Source organism: Pteronotus mesoamericanus, unplaced genomic scaffold, assembly GCF_021234165.1.
Source record: "Pteronotus mesoamericanus isolate MK-2021 breed Mesoamerican mustached bat unplaced genomic scaffold, CSHL_Meso_final scaffold_36, whole genome shotgun sequence".
Taxonomy (NCBI): domain Eukaryota; kingdom Metazoa; phylum Chordata; class Mammalia; order Chiroptera; family Mormoopidae; genus Pteronotus; species Pteronotus mesoamericanus.
The window spans coordinates 25,565,827-25,586,251 of NW_026555313.1; the positions used below are offsets into that span (position 1 = coordinate 25,565,827).

A 20,425-nucleotide genomic window follows, 5' to 3' on the forward strand; every position below is an offset into this window, starting at 1 on the left:
TGTCTCTAACCCTTTTAAGATATTTTATAGCTTATCTCTCCTGACACTTCAGCCCATAATACCAGATACTTTTTAATATTATGAGACTTCAGTGTTTGGTTATAAAGCAGTAAATACATCTTTGTTAGATACATACACATAATTCTTTGCTTGGGCTTTTGTGACCAGTGCTTTTTCTGTATAATTAAACCTTTTATAGTAGTTCAACAGGAAATGTATACCATGCCAAACACATGTCAAGTTTATGTTTTTTCTTTCAAAGTATTTGGCTCCACATAAGTAAGAAATAGCTTCTGAATTTCTCGAGACTCTTCTGTTCTGTATAAAGAGTTTCCTGTGGTTTATTCTCCCTTTAGGAATGAGAATGCTATCTTTATAGCCTCATTCTTTTCGAGTAGCCTCTGCAATGTTATTTTATTTCCCCCATCAGTTTCCTAGATCTGTGGTGTGTATTTAAAAGCTTGCTGTTTGCTTAAGATGATAGGATCTTTGCTTTGGATGATAACATGATAGACATGTATGATACCTTGCTATTTGATTTGGATGTTAACACTAGTTCAGACATGCCATTGGCTTAGTAGTAATAGGAATGTTTTAAGTGGTAATAAGGATGTAAGGTGGAGATTCTCTTTGTGTTTGTTTCTTGAGAACTGTTGAAGTGCCTTTTGTGGAAAACACTGAGCCATGAGTTCTCATAAAGCACTTTATGAAAACATAAAGTTTATCAGAACAAAGTTAATTAGCATTTTAACCTAAATCTCTTTCACATTACAAATATTTTATCACCTGTGCGAGTAGACTTCAGACCGTGTGCAGTTAGCATGGATGAAACAGAATCTCTAATCCTAGGGAGCCAAGGGAAGCTTAGATGTAGTGGAATATGAGAGTAGAATCATAACCACTGGTGACATTGCTTTAGTATAGGGTCTCTTAACAGGCCGGCTTCTAACTTTAGAGATTATACATTGTCTTGGAGTAAAATTCATTAGCTGGATACTTAATACAAGCACCAGTTATTCACTTATAAGTTATTTATTTTAAACTTTCTTAGCCATTTTTAGAGCTGTTTTATCAGATAGATTTGCTTTGCTCACTTTAAAAGGAAACCAAGTGTTTGTTTTGTATTGACTTCTTTTGTTAATTTTCTACCCGATGTAGTAGGTCAATATTTATTCCGTATCCCCTTATTTTTTTCCCTTTGTACCTTTTGGAGTCTGTTGATCATATACAGATGTATTTTCTGACCTGCAATTTTAATGATACTTAATTTTTTATTTTTCTCACTAATATTATAGTGAAGAAATTTTGTAGCTTTTGTGGGGTATAAGAGATTTAACAAGGGAATTTTGAGTTAGATACCCCGTCCTAATTTCTGTCTTGGTTTCATGAAGAGATTCCAGCTGATAGTATTTTGTACAAGAAATAACCCATGCCTTTTTGAAGCTGTCTCAGTCTGCTGGGGCTACTATAACAAAACGCCAGAGGCTTGGCTTAAATAACAGAAGTGTAATTATTTTCTTACAGTTTTGGAGGCTAGGGTATGAGATCAGCGTGCCAGCATGGTGTGGTTCTGGTGAGAGCTCTTCTCCTGGATTCTTTGGCTCGCTTGTTTTTTCTTTGGTGTAAGCACATGGAGAGAGAGAGAGAGAGAGAGAGAGAGTGAGAGTGAGGGAGAGAGAGAGAAGAAAAGAGAGGATGGCAGAGAGAGAAGCTCACTCAGTATATGAATTTTGTGGAGGACAGAAACATAGAGTTCTTAGCAGAGGTGAACCGCTAGTACTTGAGATATACTGGTTTGGATACTTCAAAGCATATTCTTTAAAATTCATATTTTCTAAAATGTATTTTTATTGAATTTGTTGAGATGGCCTTGGTTAATAAAATTATATATGTTTCAGGTGTACAATTACATAATACATTATCTGCATATTGTATTGTGTATTCACCACCCAAAATCAAGTCTGCTTCCATCACCATTTATCACCTCTTGCCTTCTCTACCTCCCCCACCTCCCATTTTTTTCATATTTAACTTCTCATATCTGTACAAAGAAAAGTTCTTGGTTTGATTTATTTTATTTTTAGAGAGACAGGAAGGGAGGGAGAAAGAGAAGGAAACATCGATATGTGAGAGAAACATCAATCGGTTGCTTTTCTTACATGCCCCTGCAGGGGACAGGATCCACCCAGGCATGTGCCCTGACTGGGAATTGAACTGGTGATCTTTTGATTTGTGGGATGGTGCTCATCAACTGAACCACTCTGATTAGGGCTCTTGGTTTGATTCTTTCACCAAGTTATGATTCTCTTTTTTTCCTTTAACTTTGCAAAGAGCATTCTGCAGTATGAACCTTCTATGTCCTTATAAATCATTCATTTCTTAACCTCTTGAAATTTGATATCTAAACACATACTATCTCAAAAGTAAACCAACATATTTGACTTGAAAATCTATAAACTTTTTTTCAGTTCTCACCATCTCTCTGAACCATTTGACAATGCTGATGCTCTTTCTTTGGTTTCTACAGTATTATATCAACCAGATTCTTTTCTCTTGATAATTGGCTTTTCTTTTTCTTTGTATTTAATTGCTTTTTCCTTTTACAAATGTAGGCATTACCTGAGTTTCTGTCCCTGATCTTTCTCTTTTTCCAGTTTTATATTTTTAACTGTTTGCTGAATACTTTCACTCTAACTATTCTTCATATTCAGAACTACCAATTTGAAGTTTATCAATGTTCTTTATGGCTAGAAATCAGTCTTCCCTTGATTATCTTCATTTTTTGAGTGGCACTGTCATTCTTCCGTTAACCTCGTCTGACTTTTTTATAGTTATTTTTGACCTCTCCCTTTACCTTGCCCTCTCTAGTCAACTGTTTGAGAGGTCCCATTGATTCTACCATCACTCTGTTTTTCAGCCCTCACTGTTTGGTTCTATTCCCACTGCTTTGCTCAGTTTTTCATCATTTCATTAGACTATTTTAATAGACTCATAATTTTCTTTTACTTTTAGTTCACATTGATTCACTTCCTATTCCCCATTCTTGTATATTTTGTCAGATTAGTATTACTAACAAAGATTTGGGAAGTACAAATAGTTATTAAAAGATGACATAACTTATTTCAAATTGATCTTTCTATTTTAATTTACTGTTCACCTAAATGTACCAGGTTCTCCTTCAAATTTTCACTTCCGAATTATGTCTTGGTTTTCTTTCTTTGTTCATGCTATTCCCATTGTCTTGAAAGGTTTACCTTCTATAACTTCTGTTAGAATCTTCCTCATCATTCCAGGCTTTCCTGGATGTGCCCAGCTGCTTCTGTTGTCTGAGCTCTGACATCCTGCTTTATGTCTAGTTATTTGTACTTCTGTTTATCTTCGTATCTTCCATCATGCTTGACATCCTGATGGCAACTCACTCAGTTTTGAGTGAGTGCTTTTTGAGATTTGGGGTATCATAGTAAAGAGAATTGGTGGATAAAGAAGGTATTGACTCATCTCAATTGGATTTTTCTACTGAAAAATTATAAGGTAGAAGAAAATGTAACTTATTTTTTATTTCTTTTGTGTTTTTTAAAGTATATTTTATTGATTATGCTATTACAGTTGTCCCATTTTTTTTTCTCCCCTTTATTCCCCTCTGCCTTGCACCACCCTTCACACCAGTATTCCACCCCCTCCTTAGTTCATGTCCATGGGTCATACATACAAGTTCTTTGGCTTCTCCATTTCCTATACTGTTCTTAACCTCCCCCTGTCTATTTTGTACCTACCATTTATGCTTTTTGCTCCATGTACCGTTCCCCCCATTCTCCCTGCTCCCCCTCTCCTCTGATAACCCTCCATGTGATCTCCATTTCTGTGATGCTGTTGCTATTCTGTTTGCTTAGTTTGTTTTTGTTTTTTTTAGGTTCAGTTCTTGATAGTTACGTTTGTTGTCATTTTACTGTTCATAGTTTTGATCTTCTTTTTCTTAATTAAGTCCCTTTAACCTTTCATATAATTAGGGCTTGGTGATGATGAACTCCTTTAACTTTACCTCATCTGGGAAACACATAATCTGCCCTTCCATTCTAAATGATAGCTTTGCTGGATAGAGTAATCTTGAGTGTAGAGTAATCTTTCATGACTTTGAATACTTCTTTTCAGCCCCTTCTTGCCTGAAAGGTTTCTTTTGAGAAATCATCTGATAACCTTATGGGAACTCCTTTGTAGGTAACTCTACTTTCCTCTTGCTGCTTTTAAGATTCTCTCCTTATCTTTAATTTTGGGTAATGTAATTATGATGTGCCTTGGTGTGTGCTTCCTTGGGTCCAAGTTCTTTGGAACTCTCTGAGCTTCCTGGGTCTCCTGGAAGTCACTTTGCTTTGCCATATTGGGGAAGTTTTCCTTCATTATCTTTCCAGAAAAGTTTTCAATGTCTTGCTCTTCCTCTCCTCCTTCTGGCACCCCTATGATTCGGATGTTGGAACATTTAAAGTTGTCCCAGAGGTTCCTAAGCCTCTCCTCAATTTTTTGAATTCTTGTTTCTTCATTCTGTTCTGGTTGAATGTTTATTTCTTCCTTCTGTTCTAAATCATTGATTTGAGTCCTGGTTTCCTTCTCTTCACCATTGGTTCCCTGTGTATTTTTCTTTATTTCACTTTGCACAGCCTTCATTTTTTCCTCTATTATACATCCATTCTCAACCACTGCTGTGAGCATCCTGATTACCAGTGTTTTGAACTGCGCATATGATAGGCTGGCTATCTATCTGTTTATTGCTTAGTTCTATTTTTGGAGGTTTGATCTGTTCTTTCATTTGGGCCATATTTCTTTGTCTTGGCGCATCTGTTATGTTGTAATGAGTGGAGCCTTAGATATTGGCCAGGATGGGGCAACTCTCCTCCCTGGGTAGTGGCATTGTATGTAGGGGAGAGTTCTAAGAGGGAACAATGCCGCTTACTCAGCTTGGCCTGCTTTCAGTCGCTTTCCCCGCTACCCACAAGCAAACCGGGCGATCCTGGTGCTGGTTCCCAGGTGGGTGAGCTTGTGTATATTCTAGGACCTTGTGGGTCTCTCCAATGAACACACCTGTGAGGCTGGGAGTTTCTCCGCTGCTGCAACCCCAACAGGTTTTTACAGCCAGACGTTTTGAGGCTTTCTCTTCCTGTGCTGGAACCCTGGGTTGCATGGTCTGTCTCGTTCCTCCTGGCTTATCTCCTGGTTTATAAGCACGCAAATGTGGGACTGCCAGCTGCCATCTCACCTGCCCAGTCCTCCAGCCATCCTCTCCATCCCATCTGCCCATTTCTGCCACTGCTACCAATCTGGATGAATGCTTCTTCTTTATTTCCTTGGTTGTCAGACTTCCATACAGTTCGATTTTCTGGCAGTTCTGGTTGTGTTTTGTTTTTAAGTTTGTTGTTGTCCTTTTGGTTTTGGGAGGAGGCAAAATGTATCTACCTCCACCTCCATCTTGGCCAAACGTCCTCAGAAAATGTATCTTAGAAATGAGACTTGCTGTTGGTAGTAATAACTTAAAGAAATCAGCATACGTGGAACTTAAGTCACCTCTTGTGGATAGCATTGTGCATTTAGAATCAAGAAGCTTCGTAATCAAAGGGTTATCTGAGGTCCTAGTCATAAAACATGTCTGTCTGGCAGCAGTTTAAAAATGAGTTGTTTTTATGAGGTTGCCCATGGCTTTTTTCCCCACACCTTTCCTTGATGCTAATTTTTTTTTTTAATTGCACATGACTCCTTTATTATACTGATCTGGAAAAAAGACTTAGTAGTTAAGCTCAAAATGTGTGCTGGGTCTAAGTGACCAGGCCAAGCAACTGGAACACAATTCAGGAATCAGATGCAGTGAAAGACACACATTATCAAGAGACATTTCACTGCCGTGACACAACAAGACAAGGGAGGGACTCTAAAACACACAGAAGGATGAACTCCTACCCCTTACAAGTCAAGGAGCTCATCCTATCCTGATGTGAGGAATGGCATATTTAGTGATGATCACATGTGGGAATATTTCAACCACCACTAGAAACCCCAGAAGGGTTTTTGTTTTGTATTATTCTTTACACACACACACACACACACTTTTTTTTTTGTAAAAGTAAATACAACACATAAACATTTAGAATTGATCCCAGTCATCTGGAGCCAGCTTTTCTGGGGCCAGGGAGAAAATGTTTGAATCACCATGTATCCATTCATCTTCCTCTGGAATGACTAAAGCCCCCAGTCAGTCACCTGACTACAAACTAGCAAGGACTACTCCTGGGAACAGATAGGCTCTCTTGCCTCCTCATTGGTCACGCCTTATCATGGTTCCTCCCTATCCCCCTACTCAAGCAGGTCCTTAGTAATAAAAAAAAGCACTAGCAGGAAACCAGAGTTACTACTTCTAGACTCTTTTGAATAAAAGTCATCTCTTCGTTTGGACAGAGAACCCAGCCCCAGAGGTGCCATTCTGACTAGGTTGCATGAAGGGAGTGGGTGCAAGAGACAAAATGGCTGAAACAAAATTAGGAGCCACCAGTCCCCATCTGCATCTACAACTTAAGGTGCCTACAGATGTGGTCAGTATGACATGTACACAGGAGAGATGCAGAGGAATGGGATGCGCAGGGAGGGTGTCACTGGGAAAGTAGTCTGCCTGCTTGCCTTCATTTCTTGGCCTTGCTCTGGGCAGCCACAGCCTCCATGGCTCTACAGATGGTCTCTTCATCCCCCCAGGAACTGCATGGGCTTGATGGGCTTCAAGTTCTTGTCCAAGTCATAGACAATGGGAATACCAGTCAGCAGATTCAGCTCCATGATAGCCTCTTCAGAGAGACCCTCCAGGTGCTTGGTGATGCCCCGAAGGCGGTTGCCATGGGCTGCAATCAGCACCTGTTTCCCCTCTTTGATCTGGGGAACTATTTCTTCACTCCAAAAGGGCAGAGCTCTGACAGTAGTGTCCTTCAGACTCTCACAGGAAAGTAGCTGATCTTCACTGAGGTCTGTGTACCTGCGATCCTTACCGATTTTGCTGTAGAAGGAATGAATGGTCAGGCTCCATCGGTGGTGGTGGGACATCATAGGAGCACCTTCAGACCTTTACCTGGGCCTCGCCATGCTTGGCAGCAGATATGCTTTATTAAGTCCAGTCAGACCCCCATAGTGCCACTCATTGAGACACCAAGTCCTCACTACAGGCGGCCACATTTGTCCTTGATGCTAATTCTTAAGAAGTGAGAATTAGAAAAGTTTGATCATGTAATAAAAGACTAAAGCGCTTTCATTAAAGTAAACGTGATGTGGAAGGTTAGCATGTTGCCTTATGTATTTAACACTCCATTTTCATTGATTTGCTATTTGGCAGTATAGGTGTTGCTTTTTTCCAGGAATGTATTATAGTGAAACTTTCTCACCTATTTTAAGTACCTTTTCATGACTTCTTACCTTCTCTACCCCAAAACATTACAAAGATTATTTTTTTCATTTCGAAAATACAATTCTTGATAATTACCTTTTGAGTTGGAAACTACCTTTTCATCATGAGAAGATAATTATTATTATAAAAGGAAAAAAATCTTTCATTAGAAAGAGAAAATAAAATTGAAGAAATGATAGTGATTGCATAAAGTTAATAGGACATCTTTATTTCACTGATGACATGATGCCTGATATCTGTTATCAGTTTCCAGGTGAAATATCATAAGCCTTAAAATACAGGAAATAAAGAAAAATATGTTTGCAACTAGAGGAGTTATTTTAGGGTAGATGGAAATCAAATTATTTTAGGTAGAATTAGCCAGGGCAGAAGGTTTAGTGTCCTTATAGAAGTACTGTATTTCTCTACTTTGCATAGTTTTCAGATCTATGATTTTACTTTTTCTTAAAAAGTAATTGGGTGTGATTTATTTAAAATTTATTTTATGTAACACAAAATCAAATTTACTAATAGGTTCTCACTGAGAATCTCATGGCTTTCAGAATCTCATTGAGCACCTTTATATGCCATGCACTGTAAGTGATAGGGATAAAAAGATAATAGGAGACTGTTCCTGCTTTCTGGAAGTCCTCAGTCTAGTACAAAGAAAACATTGTGATACATTTTGGTAAACACAGTAATAGGGGTATACAGTAGTTTACTAATACTTTATATGTACTAAAATATGTATAATTGTGGAAAAAATCTTAATATGACACTAAGAACAATGAGAACAAAGAAGTATTCTAACCTGGCACCACGGGGTCTGGCTGCTTTTTGCCATGTATACACATAACACAAAGATTTGTATGGAAGGAAGTAGGTTTTTATTAACAGTGTTCCTAATTTAGAGGGGCTGGGAGCATTCCTGCTCTGACCCTTCTCTTCTGCAAGGCACAGAACCTCCCTTGCTCCCAAAAAGATTGGAAACCAAACCCACGCCCCACGGTTCCCCATTTTTTCTTATCTGTCTTTTTGGAGCTTAAGCCAGCCATGCAAACAGGTCTCCAGCCTCTCTGGGATATGCACTTGTAGGTTTGAGTCACCATCATCTTGCAGCAGCTCTCTCTCAGGGTCTGGGTGCACTGCTAGATCACTTCAGACAGTCATGTACAGAAAGCTCCATTCATGAGGAATTTCCCAGCTCAGGCCTCCATGTGTTGCTCTCTCAGTCTTTGTACACTGCTCTCAGGGTGAGAGAGAGGAAGTAGTCCAGGACCCATGTGCCATGCTGCACTGGGTCATAGCATCCCAAAGGCTAGAGCTTCGCAAGGCACCTTTCCCAGTATGGGGCCCTGCCTCAAGGGAGCTTGCTTCCAACCACACAGGACCTAAGCCCTAGGTGAGCCACACATCTGCCACTCCTGTGCAAGGAGCAGGGCAAAGCAAGAGCCCCGAAAGCCAAGAGAGCAAGAGACTCCAAGCCAAGAGAGGGAGGATCTGCCTGCCTACTATTTATGTATTCTCCCAGAATCCCATGCGCTCTGTAAGCCAGTGGCAGTGACCAGCTTTTCAACCAAATGAGGTTGGCCATATTTGCCTTTGCCTCTCTTCCAGCTGCCATGTTGTGTAAGGGGGCAAAGTCTCCACAATCATGCATGCTCTGTACAAGCTCCCTTTTGCCAAGTCACAAGCTGCATGATCTGGCCTCAGACAATCTTCCTCCTCAGGCAGCCCCTCCCTTTCAAGGGAGGGCAAGCTGCTTTTAATCTTCAATTAGGTCTTGGGGTTTTCTCCCTCCCCCCTGCCTCCTCCAGTGGCAGTCTTTTACAGTATTACTATTACTGCTTTTTCTGCTTGTCTTCATGCATAGTGCTTGGATGCAGCTCACGGTATTGAAATTTTGTGACCTTATGAAAATGCATATTGAGAGATAAACACATCTGTATGGTAAGTATAGTTAATAATTTTTATACTAGACAATTAAGGGATTTAGCATAACAAACAAACCATGGACTATATGTGTTAGTATCAGAAAAGGTAAAAAATCAAATTCAAAAATGGCTCTTTTAGGGTCAGGAGTCCACTTTTATTTTTCCTTTCTTTTATAACATATAGGGCCAGTTATCTGTACCAAACTTTGATTCGTAGTAGAACATTGTCATTGTTTCCCTCTTTGTTTCTCTGTGTTCTTCCTTGCCAAGATTTTAAGGTTTTTGAGAGCAGAGTTATAGTAGATTTGTATTCCTCACATCTGCAGACTACAATGTTAACTATTTGACTGATGATCAGTACAAACTTGCTAAAATGAGTAAGTGGATTTGTGTGTGTGTGTGTGTGTGTGTGTGTGTGTGTGTGTGTGTGTGTGTGTGAGAGAAAAAGACATTTGAGAGATAATAATTAGTCAGTATTGGTGATTTCAGTGTTAAGGGTGAGATTTATTCCGCATGGTGGGTTAGAATAGCTTCTGGTCTACACCAAGTAGAATATCATTCTGAATTAAAAAGAGAAACATGTTATTTGATTTTGAATGGAAAGGAACATAATAGATCTAAGCATTTGAGAGGCTGGATTTTTGAATTTTGAATGATATTACAACTTGGTTTTCAGGTAATTAAGTTTGTGCAGATGTCATAGATTTGAAATCTATAGATTCTAAATTGGCTGTATATATAGGGTATGTTTTCTTCTTGTATTGGTCTAGTAATTCTTATGTGTTGAAGTACATCAAACTCTCAAATTAGCAGATGGACTTAATAATAAATGGACAATACAGTGGGGTTGGGTAGAGGAGAAAGATGAATAGGATGTGCACATAGTTCTTTCTCCTTTTCCTCTTTATCCTTTGTTCCTCATCTTTTTTTGATGTAGAATTAAAAGCAAAAGTTATCAGGCTGAACAGTTTTGAACTGGGGAATACAGGTTTGCAGTAATTTTAGGGAATCCTATTATATTTACTAAAACCTTAACAGTATGTTAGGACCCTAGGCATATTTGTTAAAGTTGACTGTGTGTGGTGCTTTTTTTTTTTCCTCTCTTAGATACCTCTCTTTCTGAGATTCCCTCCATTCCTAGGCTCCTCTATTTTTCCAATTCTCATTAATTTATTACCAATTTTTTAAAAAGTTTTTTCTATGCCAGAATATACACCAGATCCTGAGATAAGATTGTAAACAAGATAGAACCCCTGTGCTCTTGGAGCATATAATCTTACGAAAGATAAAAACAAATACAAATCAAATGACACTATGGAGTAAATAGAGGGGGTAGTGGGAGTCTACAAGGGCTCACTTATCCCTGTATGGATATTCAGGAAAAGCTTAAAAGAGGAAGTGCTGAGTTTCTTGAAACTTTACATTTGTCTCTCATCTTCTGAGGTTACCTATCACAAGAAGCCCTATACTCTGTTCAGTTTTTTTTCTCCCTTCCTGTCTCATTTAAAACTAATTTGCTTGTACGAAAGTGTGGTGGTTGTGGGGAGAGGAGCGGGCATTGGGTGGAGGTAGAAGGAGTATGGGGGATAAATGGTAATAGATACAAATGCAATAAAAAACAAAACAAAAAAAACTAATTTGCTTGTCTATTAACAAAACAAAATTTAGACTAAAACATAAATGTGGATTGATCCTTTTAAAGGAGAATTTGCAAAAACGATAGGAGTTTATTAAAACAAAAGTGTTTTTCATTGATTTTTAATTGATAGCGTTGATAGATAAGTAATATAAATTTGATTAGGAAATTCCAAGGCAACATATCCTCAATCATAATAAAATGATACTTAACATTTATGAGCCCTTAATATGTGTCAGGCATTAAATTAATTACTTTATATTCCCTATATTACAGTAAAATATACAAACATGCAAACTTTTAACTTTCACTAACAAAGACGCAACATTAAGCAAAGGAAGAAAGTTGAATTTGGATGGATTATCCTTTATTTACCCTCATTACAATTTACTGTTTTGTGGGAGTGGTGAATTCAGATGCTATTTAGTATTGAGTAGTCTCTTGAGTTGAGGGATAACACTTTCCTAAAGTCAAAAATCAACTTTCTTGGGATATAATTTACATGAAATAGGATTAATCCATTTTAGGTGTGCAGTTCACTGAGTTTTGAGAAATGAATATACTCATGTCTCCTTTACCTTAATTAAGATATAGGACATTTCCATCATCCCCAGAAGTTCCTTAATGTTCCTTTGCAATCATTCTCACCATCCTGCTCCTAGGCAGTCACTAATCTGATTTGTCACCATAGTTTAGTTCTGTCTGTTTTACATCTCATTCATATAGTGTTTACTGCCTTTTGTATCTCCTATTTTGCTTAACATAAATGTTGTGATTCATACATGAGTGTTGCATATGTGAGTAGCTCTTGTTTTATTTTCTAGTTTTGAGCTTTTATGAACAAAAAACGGCTGTCAACATTGCCTACCAGTATTTATGTGGACATGAGTTTTCATTTCTCTTGTGAGTGAAATAGTTGGGTTACATTTAAGTGTGTGCTTATTTTTCTAAGAAGTTTCTGAACTCTTTTTCATAGTGTGTCATTTTACACTCCCATCAGTAGGTATGAGCATTCCAGTTGCTCCAAATCCATGCCAACATTTGGTATTTTAAGTTGTTTTTTTTTTTTAAAGCAATTTCTATTTATGTGTAATGGTCTCCTCAGGGTTATTTTAATTTATATCTTTCTGATGACTACAGACATTGAGGGTCTTTGCATGTGCTTATTGACCATTGGTGTATCTTCCTTTGTGATGTGTTTTTTCAAATCTTTTGTCCCTTTTAAAACATCTTCTATTTTTGAATTGTAAAATTGTTTTTTCTTTTTAATTTGGACTTGAGTTCTTTATCAGGTACTTTTTTGTGAATATTTTCTCCTAGTCTGTGGCTTGTCTTTTCATTTTCTTACTGTCTTTTAGAAGAGCAAGAGTTCTAAATTTTGAGTTCAATTTACCTTTTTTTTTTTCTTTTACAGTTGATGCATTTTGGCATCTTAGACAATCTGACTACCTTAAGGTCTTGAAGATTTTCTTCTATGTTTTCTCATGAAAAAGTTTATGTTTAGGTGCATGATCTGATTTAAGTTAATTTTTGTAAATTTAAGATTCATATTGTTCATGCTAGGATTCAGTTACTTCAGACATTTCTATGTAGTAGGCACACATATTCATGATATTTCATTAACAGCAAGAACCATATATGAGATCTGTTTGGAAAATGTACAGCTGTTGTTAATAATAAGGAGAACAGTTCATCTGTATAACCTGGCAGCCAAGGAGAGTGGACTGGAATGTGCATGTGTGAACAATGATGACTTCACTGTACTAGTCGGTGGGGGTGATATATGCCGTTGAATGAGTTTGGGTCCTGTGTGGCCATTGCATTCAAAATGACTGAGTGAGTAAAGCAATGAATCTGCATCAAATTTTTCGTTAAGCTTGAATATTCTTCTGCGGAAACTATTCAGATGATTCAGAAGGCCGAAGCTATGGGCAACTGATGAATGACGACTTCTTCACGACATTGTGCCTGCTCATGCATCATGTCTCGTGCATTTTTGTGTGTGTGTGTGTGTGAAATATCAAATCATCTAGGTGACTCAGCTCCCCTACATACCAGATTTGGCACCCTGCGACTTCTGGTTTTTCCCAAAACTAAAATCACCTTTGAATGGCTAGAGATTTCAGAATGTTGATGAAATTCAGGAAAATACAACAGGGCAGCTGATGGTGATTGGGAGAACTGTGTGAGGTCCCAGGGTGGCTACCTTGAAGGGGACTGAGGCATCACTGTCCTATATACAATGTTCCTTGTATCTTCTTCAATTAATGTCTGTATTTTTTTTCATACTACATGGCTGGATACCTTCTGGACATATCTCATATGTCTAAATCTATATGAAAATATGCAATCTTTAACATATCCTTTGTTTTGTACATCAGACTTATGTAAAAAACTATGGTTCTGTATAAACTTTTTTATTTTGAATGTTATTTTCTACTCTTCATTATACTTGTGTTATTTTACATGTATATTGATTTTTGATGAAATGATTAGATTCTGTAAAACTGAAAGTGTGTATTAAATCTTTGGTTAACAGAGTTCAGGATTATCATATCTGATCCATAGTGAAACAGCCGGGCACACTAATCAGGGTTCTTCTGTTCTGTGACATACCTGTTCTTTTTATTGGGTCCTCTCTCTCACCTTGCTTTGACAATTTTGATTTGATTTTTTAACTGGAAGGAAAATGAATTCTCCTGTAGGAATCAGGTCAATATATTACAGAGATAAAAGAACTGTTTAAGTTTACAGATTTTTTTAATCTTTTCTGCTTTTTTCTCCCTTTTTACTTTGAGCCAAGGTCTTTTTTTTTCCCTTGAATTTTTTCCTTTTTCTTTCTTTTAGAAGAGCTGCAGGTCCTCTGCAAGCATCTCCTTTCTAAGTATGTTTTCTTGAGAGTGAAATTGGATTTCTCTAGAGTTTACTGCTTACAGTCTAATGTTTCAGAATGTTTTTATTTTGGGTGGGGGGTGTTAAACACCAGTAAGAGCATAAAAACACAGGATAGTATGATAGTAATTTTATATTACACATAAGAGCACAGGCGTGAATGACTTTTCTTCTATCTCCTCTCTAATACTTCATCTTTTCCAGTTTGCCATACCTGTTTTTAACCTTGGAGCAATTATACTCTCCCTCTCCAGTGAGAAGCCAATATATATGACTTTATGATGTTCTAGTGTTTGTTTTGTTCATGGGGTTAGTTCTCTTATTTTATATCTGGGTTTCAAGTGCTACCTTGTATTTCTCCAGAAAGAATACATTTCATTACTAATATGTAAATATTGTCTTTTTTCTCTTTATTTTTCTCTTCCTTCTCTTTTTACCCTGTGGTTCTTGAGCAGGTCTTGTTCAGCGTTGTGTGATCATCCAGAAGGATGACAATGGATTTGGGCTGACGGTCAGTGGAGACAATCCAGTCTTCGTACAGTCTGTCAAAGAAGGCAAGACATTTTTCAAATTGTCTTGTCACTTGAAAGCAAACAGAGTAAGAATAGAAAAACTTACAGAGTCTATTGCCCAAAATAAGATAATGACATACATTGCAGGTTACGTGGTCTGTTTTGCTAGATTTGTGTTATGACATTAGTGTCATAGTTTGAGGTATGAATTTCCCCCCGTTGATTTTCTGTGTACTTTATGGTTTTATAAACCACATAACTCTTTGGTCGTGATGCATCATTGCTTATAGAAGTTTGTGTTACAAAGATATTTTGGTAGAGACAGATTAAGCAGATGGTTATAGGCTCAAAAATACCCATTCTTTTTTCTAAAACAACAGTAATATCTTTTACTGCTATTGCCATATATTGAATAATTCCTTTATGTTGGGTGCTGTAGTTTCAGGTATGTTTTTTTATCCCTATTTTATAGGTGATATTGAGGCTTAGATGAACAAATATAAAATCAGTCCAGGGTCACACAACTAGTGAGTGGCAGAGGCAGCATTTGAACCTAAGTCTGTCTGAATTTACAGCCCATGTTCTTGAGCACTCTGTTATGCTGCATCTGTTTCAAGGAGGTTATCAATCAATTCAAATGAGTTACATTTTAAGTAATTAATTTCTCTTATAGATGGAGCAGCCATGCGGGCTGGAGTACAGACAGGGGATCGAATCATCAAGGTAAGGAAAACACAATTACAGAATTTAAGGTAGAATTTTAAAAAACAGCATATATTAGCCATATTTTGATTTTTTCCTTGGGATTTTTATAAAAAGGAGCACTTGACATATGATGGGTTTGTGGACTATAAAAACTTATTTCATTTATTTTAATATTAGCCTATACCGAAAGGCATAATAAAAGGCTTGAATAAATAAGTTTTTAGCAAGAAATTCTAATCCCACTGTGTGGGACCTCAGCTGTCCCATCATATTTTCCTGAATCTCACTGATGGTCTAAAATTTCTTCCCTTTTAAAGGTGATTTTAGTTTTGGGAAAAGCCGGAAGTCTGGGCTGTAGTGGGGCTGAGTCACCAGAGTGATTTATTGTTTCACCAAAATACTGCACAAGATGTGATACATGAGTGGGTGTGTTGTCATGACCCGTAGCTGCAGTCTTCTGAATATTCCACGTAGTTTCCACAGAGGAATGTTCAAGCTTAATGCAAAATTTGATGCAGATTCGTTGTTCTACTCAGTCATTTTGAATGCGATGGCCACATAGTACACATGTTCACTCAACAGAGTCTATCACCCCCACTGATTAGTACAGTGAAGTCATCATTGTTTTGCATGTATATTTCAGTCCACTTTTCTTGGCTGCCTGGTTATATCGAAGTCATGTGAACCGTTCTCATAGTATTAACACTGGCTGTACTTTTTCTGGACAGACCTTATAAATTAGGTAAAATCTGTTTGGATGGAAATTTGTGAATATATATCAAAAGTTATATACTTTACGTATATACCTTTGATCAGCAGTTTTGCTTTTAGGAACATATGTAAAGAAATAAGTATACAAACATGAAGGATATGTGTACAGGTAAATTTATTTCAGCATTATCATTTTGAAGACTTATAAACTTAGAGCTAGAGAAATAATTTGCTTTTTATCTGCAGCTTTTAAAAAGAATTTGTGTACCGATAAAGAAAGATACCTACAATGCAAGAAAAAGTATTTATTTGCAGAAAAAGAAAGCAGTTATAATGCATATTTATATGTATCTGTGTAGGTGGTGTGTGAACTAGAATAATGGCTCAAAGATTAAACATCATGGTTAACAAGTAATCTCTGATGGGCACGATGAATATACTTTTACTTCTATTTTATATACTGATATATTTGAACTTATAAAAATCAATATCATTTGTGTCAGAGAAAAAAATATTTTTAATGTTACATTAAGGCATATTTGTTATGCCTTAATTTATTTTGTTTATTGGAGACTTTGGATAATGTTTCTAACATTGAGCCTCTTAAAATTAATTTTCTTTGTAAACATTAGGTCATAATTAGGAAACTAAAAGTAAGTGGAATATTATCTTGGAAATATTTATTTTTCCATGTTTTAAAAATACATTATGATTTTGACAAATTACTGAATTTGTAATTACAAACAAAGAAATGTTTTCTATTTGCAAGTGCCCTCCACCGTGAAGGATTTGTAAATATTTTGCATGGTTTGTTTTGTCATCTGTCATGGTGAATACATTGTAGTGCCCTTTAAATCAAGGCCTTTTTTTTGTGTTCAAGTTCATTTTGTTGCTAAGTATAACTTATAGAATAGTGGTAAAAGTGAATATTAAATCAAATATATACATATTTTAATATATACATAGCTTTGTTTATTATTGTATATACTGTATATAGTAATTCTTGAAATAAGTTTACTCATTGTCTCAATAGAATGTATTGGACATATACAATTATCATTTTCTTGCAGGTGAATGGAACACTGGTGACTCATTCAAACCATTTGGAGGTGGTAAAGTTAATCAAATGTAGGTGAATGTTACTTTGTTTTCTCAAAACCTTGTGCAAGGATTAACAAACATTTTCTATAATAGACTATATAGCAAATATTTTAGGCTTTGTTGACAATATGATTTACTGCTTGACTCTGTCCTTGCAGCATGGGAAGAGTCATAGACCCATATAAATGAATGGGTATGGCTGTGTTTCAATAAAACTTTATTCGCCAAAACAGTATGTGGGCTAGGTTGAGTCCCTTGACAAGTGTTTGCTGACTCCTGAAGTAAAGGAAAGTCTGAGGTGAAAATTCTTCATAATTATAGTATGTGAACTTCATTTTTATAGTTGATTATAATATCCTTTTTGTCTTGGTAATATTGAAAGCATATATTTGAAAGAAATGTCTAAGGCACCTGAGAAGGAGGAGATTGAGAAATTGTATGCAGTGACCTGGGTGAACTGGAAAACCTTAAAAAATGTATATACTTAAAATTCCCCCAAATCTTAGCTTTCGTGACCATTAACTGTAAAATAAAAAAAGTTTTTAGAATCTCAGACATTGTGAAATAACTGACTCTGAGTTCCATGATTAGGTTACATTGTGAAAAAAACGTGAAATACATTTAAAAGTTCTATTGAAAAGTCTTAAGAGAGAGATTTTTGTCTATTAAAGGTCAGTTACCTAAAGAAGTCCTCTATCTGGAAATTCTCATTTCTTCTTGATGCTAGATAAATGATGAATGTCTTCTATTGAGTATTTTTGGTTATGGTTAGTTTTGCTTTCTGTAGTTTTTTTCCCAGTTAATATACCTAGTGAATTTCTGTCTTCTCCAAATTTTTAAAATGAAAACTCACAGCTTATTTATCGAGTTTTTTCTTAGTTTTTGTTGGATTTTTTTGTCAGTGTTATGTTGTAAAGTTAATTTAAAATCGTATCATTATATTCTAGAAAATTAAACTCTGCCTAATATCTAAAGATGAAATTACTATCGTCTTAAAATATGATTTTTAAAATTTTCATTTAAGAAATTAATTAAACATAGCCATTAGTAGATAATTCATATTTACTCACTCTTCTCTAATTAAAAAGAGTCAGCCCTGGATGGTGTGGCTCAGTGGATTGAGAGCCAGGCTGAGAACCAAAGGATCTCCAGTTCAATTCCCAGTCAGGGCACATGCCTCGGTTGCGGGCCAGGTCCCCTTTAGGGGGCACACGAGAGACAACCCCACATTGATGTTTCTCTCTCTCACTTTTCCCTCCCTTCCCCTCTCTAAAAATAAATAAAATCTTTTTTAAAAATCAAGGGGCTACAAATTTTATTTGCTTTTAGGTAATGGGATGAGTAGTAATTTGCTATCTGAAAATGACATTGTTTTAGATTTTTAGAAGTGTCATAAAAAAGACAAATTGGATTCTTTTTATATGGACAAGTGGTTAGCAGATGATGAAACTTTTGCACATGACTGGACTTTTTTACAAATGTCAAAGACTAAGTAGTGAACTGCTGTAAAATTTTTTATAATGTTATTTTCCCTTCATTCCTCTTTTATCTCCTCAACCCAAGCTGGTTCCTATGTAGCTCTCACTGTTCAGGGACGCCCACCTGGGTCGCCCCAAATTCTGCTTTCTGATTCTGAAGTAGAACCATCAGTCACTGGACATATGTCTCCCATTATGACATCCCCTCATTCACCTGGAACATCTGGGAATATGGAGAGAATTACTAGTCCTGTGCTTATGGAGGTGAGTGGGAAAGCTTCTTTGTAAATGCTCAGTAGCATAATGCCTTCGCTTTGTATTCAGAGTTTTGAAGTACTGAACTGATAAATACACTTAAGTGCAAGATTCTAGAAAGTAACTTTCTAATACAATAATTATATAGTATAGTTGACCCTTGTACAACATGGGTTTGAAATCCACTAAACATGGATTTTTTTTTCAATAAATACATACAGCACTGTATTTTTCTCTTCCTTGTGATTTTCTTGATTAACATTTTCTTTTCTCTACCTTTCTTTATTGTAAGAACTCAGTATTCTATACATATAACATATGAAAAATATGTGTTAATCGACTTTTTGTTATTGGTAAGGCTTCCATTCAATAATAGGCTATTAATAATTTTTTGTGGGAGTCAAAAGTTACATGCAGATTTTTGACTGCACAGGGGCTTGACACCCCTTCCGCCACGTCATTCAAGTGTCAATTGTAATTTGGAATGGTTGTTGAGTATTGGGAGAGGAGATTTTAATTCAACAAATAATAAACACTTACCATACACAAAACAGGTTGCCACTCACAAAACTTAAGATATCCTATACTCAAAATCCTTATTATCTAATAATATATACTTTAAAAGGACAAGGGTTTTTGTTTGTTTGTTTGTTTATTTACTATTGAGTCCCTATTGCCTGAAAAAAATATCTACTCAGGGGTCTCCAACCTTTTGGCGTCTCTGGGCCACACTGGAAGAACAAGAGCTTTCTTGGGCCACACGTTAAATACATTGCAACAAACACATAATCACTAACAGATCTCAGAATATTTTAAGTAAATTTATGATTTTGTGTTGGGCCACATTGATAGTCATCCTGGTATGCATGTAGCCCGTAGGCTGCAGGTTGGACACCCCTGATAGTGCCTGGCATATAGTAGGTACTTAATAAGACTTTGTTGTTTGAGATTGAATCAAGAGTATACAAGTAATTACAGTAGAAAGGCAGAATGTGACATGAGGGAAGAAGAATACTAAGTTCTAAAGAATTCAAAGGAGGGAAAGAGTACATCCAGTTGTGATAAGGAAGGACTTCATGGAAAGCTGTTTTTTGAATTGAGCCTTGAAAAACAGGTAACATTTAAGTGGTGGCAGTGGAAAGGAGGGAAAGCCAGGTAGAGGAAGTACTGTTAGCTAGGACTGTTGTTTGCTTGGTGCCTTTTAAAGATTTATGTAGTGGGATATGAGCTTGAAAAAAGTAAGACTATTTGTTTTCAAAAATCACAACTACCGGGCTACTTTACATGTAACTGGATAAACACTGACAACCATTAAAACTTTTTTTTTGAGCAAGAGAGTGATATGATTATAACAGGATATTAGGAAGACTAATTTGATAAAATATGGAGTTTTGAAATAAGGAAGATGATGTGAAGTGAGGTAGGGAGCTATCTTAGTATTTCAGGTAGGAAGTACTGGGAATTTGAGCCATGAATGGGGATTGATTGTACAGATTTAAAGGTAAAAGATTAGTATTATTTTTATACTTAAGGCAACTTTATTTTTCCAAATAATATCAATATTTAATGTTTTCTTGATCTAGTCTAGTAAAAGTGAAAAAGGCTGTAATTTCCCTGTTACCTTTTATTTTTAGTGTCATGTCTAAAAGTCCGTGTAAGTGCTACAAATAAGGAGAATCCTAATAGGTATTGTAAATTAGAGCTGAGGCATAACATTGTATGTCTCGTTTTCACTATTTATTTTAGTTTCACTTTCCCTTTATTGGTTCTTTGTTTGTTTGTTTGTTTTTTAT

General features: G+C 36.4%; 1 protein-coding gene and 1 pseudogene across 4 annotated transcripts in view; one reads left to right on the forward strand and one right to left on the reverse strand.

Moving 5' to 3' along the window:
• ARHGEF12 (Rho guanine nucleotide exchange factor 12) overlaps positions 1-20,425 on the forward strand; it is a 201,083-nt gene that overhangs the window by 71,042 nt on the left and 109,616 nt on the right. For 3 of the 4 annotated variants that reach the window (XM_054592457.1, XM_054592459.1, XM_054592458.1), the window contains 4 exons: positions 14,326-14,424; positions 15,056-15,105; positions 16,869-16,926; positions 18,463-18,641. In XM_054592457.1, the coding sequence (XP_054448432.1) occupies positions 14,326-14,424; positions 15,056-15,105; positions 16,869-16,926; positions 18,463-18,641 (386 nt within the window). Of the gene's footprint in view, positions 1-9,281; positions 9,359-14,325; positions 14,425-15,055; positions 15,106-16,868; positions 16,927-18,462; positions 18,642-20,425 lie in introns of all 4 variants that reach the window. The other variant, XM_054592460.1, reaches the window with a different exon arrangement.
• LOC129085991 (phosphoglycerate mutase 1-like) lies at positions 6,660-7,256 on the reverse strand (annotated as a pseudogene).